At 46.4% G+C, this 10,306-nt stretch overlaps 1 protein-coding gene across 1 annotated transcript in view; it reads right to left on the bottom strand.

Annotated features, from left to right (window-relative positions):
• Nucleotides 1-8,622, bottom strand: part of LOC104075680 (proline-rich protein 5) — a gene marked incomplete at its 3' end in the record, with an annotated part of 25,058 nt that extends 16,436 nt beyond the window's left edge. The window contains exon 1 of the mRNA XM_009576261.1: nucleotides 8,492-8,622. Within this exon, the coding sequence (XP_009574556.1) occupies nucleotides 8,492-8,622 (131 nt within the window). The remainder of the gene's footprint in view (nucleotides 1-8,491) is intronic.
• Between the last annotated feature and the right edge of the window lie 1,684 nt (nucleotides 8,623-10,306).

Genomic DNA, 10,306 nt, shown 5'->3' with positions numbered 1-10,306 from the left:
TCAGCAGGAGCAAGGAATAGCAACACCCAGCCACAGAAGTGCTCAGGAGGTGTATTTGGGGGTCACCGACTTAAATCACACCCCTAGAACAGCTACTGAAAAGATCTTCCGAGGATCAGAAGCTACAGCATGCAGATCCCTCCTAGGATCTGGTTTTACCAGTGACTCTGCAACATCATTTTTCAGAGCTTTGCAGCTGACCTCCCTCTGCTCACAACTGCGCTGGAGTCTGGTGCAATGGAGCAGCAACTAGCTTCAGAGCTCTGGAAAGCAAAACCAGGACCAGATTTGCCCATCCTGGAGGTACCAGGATTTGGGGTTGCCCTGTATTGTGAAGAAGAGCTAAAGGCGATATCTGTTCGTAAGGTCTCCAGTGGGAGAAAGCCTGATTCCTACTGGTGGACAGCCTTGGTTGGCTCAGGGCCAGATCCAGCCACATACGGCTGCTCCCACCGCAAGGGGATGTCATTGCAGGCGCTATGCCAGGCGGCAGTGGAGTGTGTGTGGGGACCTCAGGCGCCCACGTTAGACCTCCCCAGGTCCCTGGTGAGACAACCCCTTTCAATGCTCGCTGGGAGCAGAGGACTGGGCTGGAAGGTAAAACTGCCACTATTCACGGAAAGATTCGAAATGCAGGCGCACAACAACGCTGAACAGCAAAGACATGCACTGCTAGAAAAGCTCAGCCGCATTCATCTGTGGAAAAAGGAAATTAAAAGTGGCAGGTGAAGGATATGACCCGCTGTGGAGAAATGCACAAGCAGATCAAAATAGGAACCATTATCCTCTTCTCTCTTTTGCTCCTTTGAGGACTTTTCCAAGGCGTTAAGCAATCCCCACCACCACGTTGATCCCCCTTTCCCCCCTACAGCCACGTGCACAGACATACACTCATGATCTAACCCAGCTTATTTTGGCTGGCTTAAACAGACACACTCAATTTACGATTATTTGAAAATTGGCAGCTAAATGTCTCTGGTATACAGTGAAGCAACTCGGGTATTTTAATATTATGAGTAATATGTGAAGTACGATTAATGTAGTGAATAAAACAAGCAGTCTTTACACGCTCTTCTGATTCGGAAATGAACTTTACAATGTTCCCTGCCAGCCTTCTGCAGAGAATGACTAAGTATCTCTCCTAGAAGCCAGCGTGCTCTCTCTCCTTCTCTCTGGCACTCCTTTCTAAACGAGGGGGAGGTTTTCTCTTTCCAGCTTAACAGGTCCATTATTATTTCTCAAAGAAATAAGAGAGAGCAAGCTTTTTTAACAATAACATTTAAGTTATTGCCCATGTAGTAGAACTGCACCTACATAAAACATCCTAGTGGTGATCTTTTAATCTGCCTGGGATCTTCCTTGTAGTGAGGGACAACTGCCTTGTCCGGAAAACAAGACTTGGCCCTGCTGCGTTGACCAGCTGCCTTTCCTTCCTATCGCAGACAGCAGCGCTTGCCTGCAGGGTACAGGCATGCAGTCCCAGGCTGCAGGCGGTGTGGGAAAGCCACTGTGATCAGGCCCTCCACACTTGCTCAAGAAGCAACAAAGAGGAGTCGGAATAAGCAGGATGTTATCAGTGGCATAAGTTGGTGTCAGGAAAATAAAAAGCTAGCTTAAATCTTCTTAGTTACCTTGAGCTAATGAAAAAAACAAACCCAACCCTTGCTTAAATCAAAGTAATGCTATGGTTTCTATAATGAGTGATTGTTTAAAAGGGTTTAGTCAGAATGGTACAACCTTTTGGTGTAAAGAAAATCTGAGCTGTTTCTTACAAGCAGAAGTCCTGCAAGATACTTGAGGTGGGTGGATCACCTTTACTTGTGCCTGTGACCAGCCTCCACTGAGGCTTAAGTCAATAATGTATGTAATTAAACTTATATTTTAATAGTTAACCTGAATTGGAAATCCCTTGTAAACTCCCTTCTGTAACTCTTTTACAATATGAAAGTTAATAGTGGGTACACTCATGCACTGATATTACTCTGAACACCTTCCCTGTAGTTGCTGTGCGTTTGTAAATGTGTGCACAAGAACACAGCACCGCAGAGGACACAAAAAAGAGCCCAAAAGAGCCTAAAAAAAGGGTCAGCTCCTCAGTTGCCCGTGCTTAGTACTGAATAAGGTTCCAGTCGCCAATCAAGACCAGACCTCATACTGTATGTCCAGGGTTATAAATGCTTCTGGTTTGCTGTATTGTACCAACAGATACATTTTCCAAAGAAGTGCAGATATTACCTCCTACTCCTGCAGTGCTGCACTTTCTCCCGCTTAAGGAAATGAGCAATTTCTGACATTCTCCCACCATATCTTCTGCTGGAACAAGGGGGACGTGGAAGCTCTATGCACCTGAGCAGTGCATCTTTGAAACAAGCTACAGCTACCCTCACACCGCGAGAAAAGGCAAATCTCTGAGTTACAGGATTATGGCATTTCTTGAAAGCACAACACCAATTCATTAGCCAGCTCCTCAACTGATATGAATTAGGGTAAATTGCCATGGCAGTATGATTTAACCTCAGTCCAAGCACTAAGATACATTGTGCTGGCACCTTTCCGTAAAAACATATGCCATGGGTCACTCTTGATCTGAAGACTATGGCTAGAAGATGACATTTTGAGAGACCAGCAGCGGGGCAGAAAGAAACCTGGGAGGAGGCTTCCCACAGGTCAGGGGGTGGGCAGGGAAGAGAGAAGCACGGCTAGAGCAGGCTGGCTGTAGGAGGGGAAATCAGGATCAGAAAGCGGCAGAGACCAGTTTTTTTGGGGGGGGTTGCCTTTAGAATTAAGACAAGGCAACTCCAGCAATGTATTGTACTTATCTAACCCACCGTGGCCACAGATTGCCAAAAGAAAACTACCTACAACCAAGGTGGCACTCACAGCAACAAAAATCAACCCAGCAGCTAAGAAACTTCACTTCTTTGGACAGACTACTCATTTTAGGTTTGCCCAATCCTACAGAGGAGGTGGCAGCTCCAGGACTGGCTATTTGGCCACCCGAAACATGGGGAATGACAGCTCCAGCACACACAGGGCAGACCTTCCCCACCATTTGCTTGAGCATGAAGGGATCTGGAAGGTGTAAATCCTCAGAGTGCAAAGTTGGATGCTCACTGATGGCACTCCCAACCAGCCTAACAGCATGAGTGCCAGGACGGGGAGGGTGGGGTTTATTATTCTGATTTTTGCACAATAGAAAGCCACTGCCTAAGTAGCTCGATACCACCAAAACGTGCGTTTCCCTTGAGTCACTAGTTGTCCACCCAGACACCGCTGCCTTTGGTGAGGGGGAGGCTGGCTCCCCCCAGTACTGAAGTACCACCCCTGTTCTTTCACTGATGTTTTTAAGAAGCCAAGAAGGAAAAACTATTGTGATTAAAACACTGGTTTCTGCCAGGTCAGAATCAGTGTGTCCACCTAGTTGAGGAACAACAGCAAAGTTGGGCTCGCAAATCTCTGTCTGAATCCTGATGTCCTGTTCGCTTCGACCGTCGCCATGGCCCTCCCAGCTTGGCGTTTCCTGGCAAAGCAGGTGGAGCGGCCCACATTTTCATTCGTGCACAGCACGCAGGTAATTTTGGCTCTCTAAAGCAGTCACTACCTTCATGTAAACAGTATGGGTGAAAATATCATTGCATTTTTTATTTAATGTTTGCAAATGCTCCAGGTGAACTCCATGAGCGAAAACAATGCTGTGTGAATAATCACGCCCCTTTGAGTACTGGGCAGTTAAAGGCAACATTTTCATTTTCAAAAGTGACTAAGTGACTTACGGCTCATTTCCTCTGGACAGTTACGGGAATAGCTAATTAACAATAATTAACCTGATATACTTGCATCAAAACCTCCTTGAAGACACCCTCGCTCCAGAGTAAAACCTCCTTTTCCTGAATTAGCTTAATCCAGTCAGGAAGAGCCCATTTTTAGCACAGCTTCAGTCCAGCTGCAACTCCACACGCTTTCCATGAGGCCTTCACCCTTTCAAAATAAGCTTGCAGCTGCTAGTCCACTTACGTTTCTGAAATTTCTACCCAAGGTAAAGCAATCTGCAAAGAGGGATAGGCTGCAATTAGGCACTGGATCATACAAGTGAAAATAAGCTGGTCTGCAAAACTCCGTCTTCATAGAGTTTTAGAGGCATTAGTTCACTACCTTTACCAACTATAAACACTACTCTTACATATGAAGAAGTTGAGACAGACAGGTGAAGGGCCTTCCCTGAAGTGTTACCAAGAGTTAATATCTCTACAGAGTGTAGGACTAAGGAAATTTTGGCTTCCAATTATACCTGCATTCAAGCAAGTATAAATATGTCTGGAGGGCCATGGGGAGCAGCAATTCTCCACCACCACCACCACTTTCTGTTACTGTAGTCAAGGCTGGCACATGCTCCATGGTGCAGTGGTGGCTTGACCAGCTGGGAAGTCCCCTTTACCCCCCTGTCCCTCCTCCCTGCCCCGTAACTTGGCTCTGTCTGCCCCCCATGCATGCACATGGCCAAATGCTCCAAAGAGGGCTCCAAATAAAGGGTCAGGAAAAAGAAGGTGATCCTCAGACGGGCAGAAATATTTCAAAATATTTCTAAATAAACACTAAATATTGGAAGAAAGAACATTTCCGAGTAGAAGTAGTAGATAAATATGCTGGTCTGGAATGTTTTCTCCACTAGAAAAGCCTCCCTGTGATCTGAAAAAACATTCATTTTTAATTAGAAGATGAAATATGGTTCCCATGACTGTAAAAATTACTTTACAGCAAGTTATTGTGCTTATTACAAGCCTGTAAAATTAGCCCAAACCATAAAACTCCTTCTGATTCTGTACGTCTCCCTGGATTTACTGCTGATCTCACTAATTTCACAGCCATCTCATCTGTTTTCCTCGCCTTTTCTTTGCTATCTCCTACTCTTTCACGTTTCCATGAATTTTCCCCATTTTCTTACTCGAAAGAGGATCTAAGTGCCTTTAACTAGAGGCTTTCCCACAGCACAACTCAGACAGTATCAACTCCTGATTAGGCAGTCTGTGCTAGCTCAGTCAGAATGAAAACCTTGCAATGGATTTTATTTGCTCTGAGAGGGGCCCCCCTGGCTTGCAAGCTCAAGATTAAAAACCCTGGGTTTCTCAGTCCAATTTGTTTAGTCAGCATTCAGCCCTTATTTTTTGCCTGAAGCAGAAAAGGGGGGAGAAAAGGAATTGAAGACAATGCTAGTGAAAAAAATCTAAGCTATTTTAATCCAATGCAAATTGTGTGAGCTGTATCGAAACTGTATTGTTCCACTATGTTGCTGTTGGTTGCTAGTTAACGTGCACTGCCGGTGTGTTGCTGTACAGATCTTTTGGGGTTCATGGGAAAGTAAGCTCAAAAAAGCCGTGATATAAAGTCTTATTTGCATAGTAGCAGACAGCAGCTCGGCACCGATTTCCCTTTGATCTAACAGTGTCAAGAAGTTTTACAGCATTTTAGTTTGGAGGTGAAGGAAAGTTATCAGGGAAGAAGAGATCTTCCTCGCTAGCACTGAGTGCTATGTGCCCCCTGCACACTGAACCCTGCGACTAAGCAGTTTGCTCTCCCTCGGTGTCAGAAAGCAGCAGGCATCCTCTGGTATAAACAGTCTGAGGGCTGAGACCAGTCTGAACAGAGCGGAGGTGGCAGAGGGGATGTCGCTGGGCAGCCAGACTGCAGCCACACACAAGCTAATTGCAGAAGGGGAGCCGCACATCCTCCTCAGAAAAAGCCCGCGGTGAGGAGCTGCTACCTTGCGGAAGACCCCACCAGTAAAACTCTGTCTCAGCAGCGTTTCAGCACAGTCCCCAGCAGGGCCGAGGCAGCATCCTTGCTCCACCTCAAAGGGCTGACTTTCATTCAGCACGGGATCAGCAGTCTCGTGTGGGGCAAGGCCTGCCGCGGGGTTGTGCTTTACCTCTCCCCACATCAGTTTTGATGAACCTGGTTCAAAACCTCTTTCAAAAGCAGATACACACATGCCACACCCAGGCACAGCTGCTAACATTAGGCAAGAAACCAGCAGACATTTAAATATAGAACAGCCAGGCTTGGTGAGAGGGAAGAGCTCTGCTGGTGCACCTTGACTTCCTTGATCAGCAATCTCTTATGCTCAATATTGCACAGAATGAAATAGCACAGGCAATCCTTTCGTTTGGAAGAACAAATATTCCCATAAACCAAGTATGGTATGCTAGTCCTCTGTTGGGGTGTTTTAATTTTGCAGGGGAAAAATAAAAAACCTTCCACAGCCCAGATTTTCAAAACCCACCCGAGATTTCTGGTGAGTCAGAGTTTAGACACCCAGTTCGCAACACCGATGTTACGGTCTCTCCAGGAGAGCTGAATGCCGACTCCTTCAAGACCAGACCCTGTTACAGATGCCAAGATGGGCACGCACTGGTGATAGGCAGAAGCTACAGTGGATAACTTCTTAATACAACTAATCCAACATCATTTAAGCCCTGGCTTTCCTGAGGATAAGCTCCAGTTTTACAGCCTATAGAATAGCTGAGTTTCTTAAAACCAAGAGAAGATACGAGTCTTTTTGTGTCTGAAAGAAGAATTACCCTCACTCTCTCTTCTGCTCAGGAGAAAGCCCTGCGCTATAAAGTAAGATATAAAGGGCCTTCTGTTAGCCCATGTAGCACAACCGGCTCTTAATCTGCATCACTTGTCATAGCTTTAGGCAGCTGTTAGCACAGGCATGCAATGCCCACTTGACTTGCCACCGCAGGTAGCACCTGCCTGCGACCGCATGACAGCCGCTCTGCCAGCACTGCCAAGGCATTTCAGAGGCACGTGCCACCAACGGCAGGGACGGCCTGGTGATCCCTGCACAGGGAAAAGGCAACCCACGGCAGGAAAGCACAGTTAGGCCTGAGCTCACGCAAAGCAGCCACAGGATGATTTTCGGACACTTATTCCAGGAAGAGGTGATGGGACGGTTGTCTAATCATCTGGATGAAATGCGCAGAAGTCTAGCTCGTTGATAAGCAACCACTTACGGCCAGAGCTATACCTGTCCTGTCCGAATTAAAAATAACGAACTCTTGCTCCGGCTCACTTAGGAAAACCCTCTGGTTTGAGTATCAACAGCCCTTAATCTTGGAGCTCTCCCGCACCCAGCAAGCCTGGTGCTTGACCTGCTCTCCATTCGCATCCAGCTCCCTGGCTCCCTCCCCACAAGCAAGACCTGGAAATGCTAATCCCTGCCAACAAAAGCCATCAGCGCACCATCACAAAAAGGCTTTGGGGACCGTATTCTGTCACCTTGGTTTACACCAAGGAGTATCTTACTCCCTACTGCTTCCCATGGGGCTACTGGCCAAGTGAAGCCCCAACTGGCACAAGCCAAGGTGGCCCAATCTAGCCTTTAATTACCACCACCATCCAGACCTCAGGGGCAACTCCGGGTCACATAAATAGCATGGTATTTGAGCAGAAACTCGGTCTCTTTTGAGACTGGTGCAGTTTCAGTGCTTGGTGTGCTGCTGGCATTAAACAACTAATTCATAATGCAGGCATGAAACCACAAATCGAGTGGTGAGAGGGACAGAAGATGTGATATTTTATAATTAATTTTTTGTGCTCAGAACTCAAATACCTTTAACAAATGTGTCTATAGTTCACCGGTATTTTTCTTCCTACACCTGTACCGCCATACAATTATAAAACATTACACATGATGCTTTCCAAGCTGTGACCCAGGAGATGACATTTCATTTTCAAAAAGGACATAATATAATTCCTAACAACATAGAGACTTAGACTCATCTTTAAAAGTGTCACCAAAACGGTCATTAAGATGCTTTCTGAATATCTGTGCTAAGTGGCACATTCTCAACGAAATGTTTGCATGGTTTTTTTTTTTGTCAAACAGTAATAAAATTCAGATGTATAAACACAATAAAGAAAACAATCAGGGCTTATTTTTCGCTGTCCAAAGTGCGTGTGCTTGCACGCACACACACACACACACAGAGAGATATTTGTATTAATGTGAGCGGATTGAGTAGACTTTGTCATATCTGTACCAACAACCAGCAATATATATAGTTATGCAGATAAAAATAATATATTTTAATAGTTGTGTATATGTAATTTTTTTTAAACTAAAATAAACCAAATCAACCTCGAATATCTAGACAGACACAAAGACATATTTGTAGCTGGACCCTTTGAAATAAGTCCTTGTCCATCACAAGGAAGAGCAGGCTGAGCCATCTGCAGGAAAGGCTCTTTGCTATCAGCCTTCAGAGAAAGGTTAACAGCAACGGGAAAAAAGCCACTCCCGTCTTTTACTTGAACGCGAACTCCGGTACGTGTAGCGCACCAACACAGAAGCCGAGATACCGTAATCTTGCCGAGCCGGGAGCAAGGCAGCCCTTCCTACAAGCTGCCAGAGCGGCTACCCGCACGTTAATCACGGCCGCGGGAGCCCGGAGAGGCTGCAGGGGAGCCGGCACATCGTGCGAGACCTTACCTGTTCCAGGTAGCGTTGGAGCAGGCCCGTCGCTGCTGGGTCCCCCGCTCATCCAAGGCTGCCTGCTCTCTCTTGCCCAGATCACTGAGGCTGGGCGAACTCATGAACTTCAACCTGCGAAGAGTCCTCATGGTCAAATGTGTGTTTGCGCGTGGCAGCTACAGATACACCATCCTGTTTACACACACACACGCGCAGCGGCGGCAGCAGCAGCAGCAATGCGAGCAGTTCCCTCCGTTTGCTGTTCAAAAAAGAAACTTAAAAAAAAAAGAAGAGAGAACCAGTCTCTACGGAGCACACCTCTGCCAGCAAGAAAACAAACCTTTAATCAGATCAACTCTGACGTCATCAACTGTGGTTAATAATTTCTCCAGTCCTTTCAAAAAATAAAAGTCGAACTTCTGGCTGCTGCTGCAGCACTTTGAAGGGGCCCCTTGCAACCGCAGCTGCCCCGAGCGCGAGGGCTTCCCCTCCCCCTGTCCCCGGGCACCACGACCCGGGAATCTCGCTCAGCGCGGCGTGCTCCACCTGTCGTGGGAACTGCTCTGCTCCTCCAGTGGCTTGGGGGGGTCTGCTAGCATTTCTCAACCTCTCCCTCCCTCTCTCTGCACTCATAAATGGAAATGAAACTGGAGGGCAACGGACAGAGAAAAAAAACCCCAAGCAACCAATACTGACGCACTGAGACTTTATTGGAAAGTTTCGTAACTGCCTGTGCCCTGCCACGTTACGACACTGCACACACGCGCTCTCGCTCCCTCGCTCATACATATACATACGCACACTCCCGCACTCCCTCTCTCCCGTACTCCCTCTCTCCCGTACGCACACAGCACAGCCTCATGGCTCGCCGGGGAGGCTGCTTCGGCTGGAAGTGTCACATAAGCCACAAGACGGAAAGTATTTGCAAGCAACACAACTGCAGAATGAAAAGCGCTGGTTTGAGTTTTAGCATTTTACAGAATTTTTCGTGGTGCATAGAAGAGGCAGATGCTTTGTCTTTCTCTGCCTTTTTTTTTTTAAATCGAGATAACAGCTGCACAACTTGGGGCATACTTAGTTTCTACAAAAGCCCCAGGTGTTTTATCTTCAAAGGAAAAATCTTCTTTCTCTCTCTGACTGCAGCACTGGAGCTGAAGGATATGCTGCTACAAGACTCCAGCCCATGCTTAGCTCGTTGTCACTCACTTGTGGTTCTGTTTTAAATTCAGGAGTGCCTGGCTCATCTGCTGGGAAGTAATGTAACAAAACAGCGATTAGCTTTCTCAGAAAAGAAATTGTTTGCAATAGACTGAGCCAGAGCCTAAGAACTGCTCTTCTGTTGCTACGGCATTGGTCTGCAAATAGTCTGGTAAAAGCCATGAGGGCTCCTTGCAGAGTAACCTTCCACTCACTGGAAGGGTGCTGCACTACAGTTGAACTTACCCTATCTTTTTTTCCCCACCTTTACTTACTCTTTTCATCTGCGATAACCTATTGTCCAGATCTGGGCCATAGTTGGATTTGTTTGTGTCCAAATAACATGGCAAAGCATACATTACAGGAGAACTGAATTTCTCACAGTGAGATCTGCCCTATGTGCATCATTTACTGACATACTTTAGTAAAAACTGATTCCTCTCACTACTTGCCCAATGCTAAGCTTATTGCATATAAATATTTACTTCCAAAATTTATATTTGATATTACCTGCGAGGGAAGCAGTTGCAGAACTACCTAGGGAAATAAATCCATTTTTACCTTGTGCTAGTTTTAGCAGCAGTAGTTTTATCCAGCTGCTTGGATTAGTGTTATATTGATTGTCCTTCCCACACC

The sequence above is a fragment of the Fulmarus glacialis genome, unplaced genomic scaffold (assembly GCF_000690835.1).
Source record: "Fulmarus glacialis isolate BGI_N327 unplaced genomic scaffold, ASM69083v1 scaffold24984, whole genome shotgun sequence".
Taxonomy (NCBI): Eukaryota; Metazoa; Chordata; class Aves; order Procellariiformes; family Procellariidae; genus Fulmarus; species Fulmarus glacialis.
The sequence above is the reverse complement of the archived record's forward strand: the minus strand, read 5'-3'. Positions and strand labels throughout refer to the sequence as shown.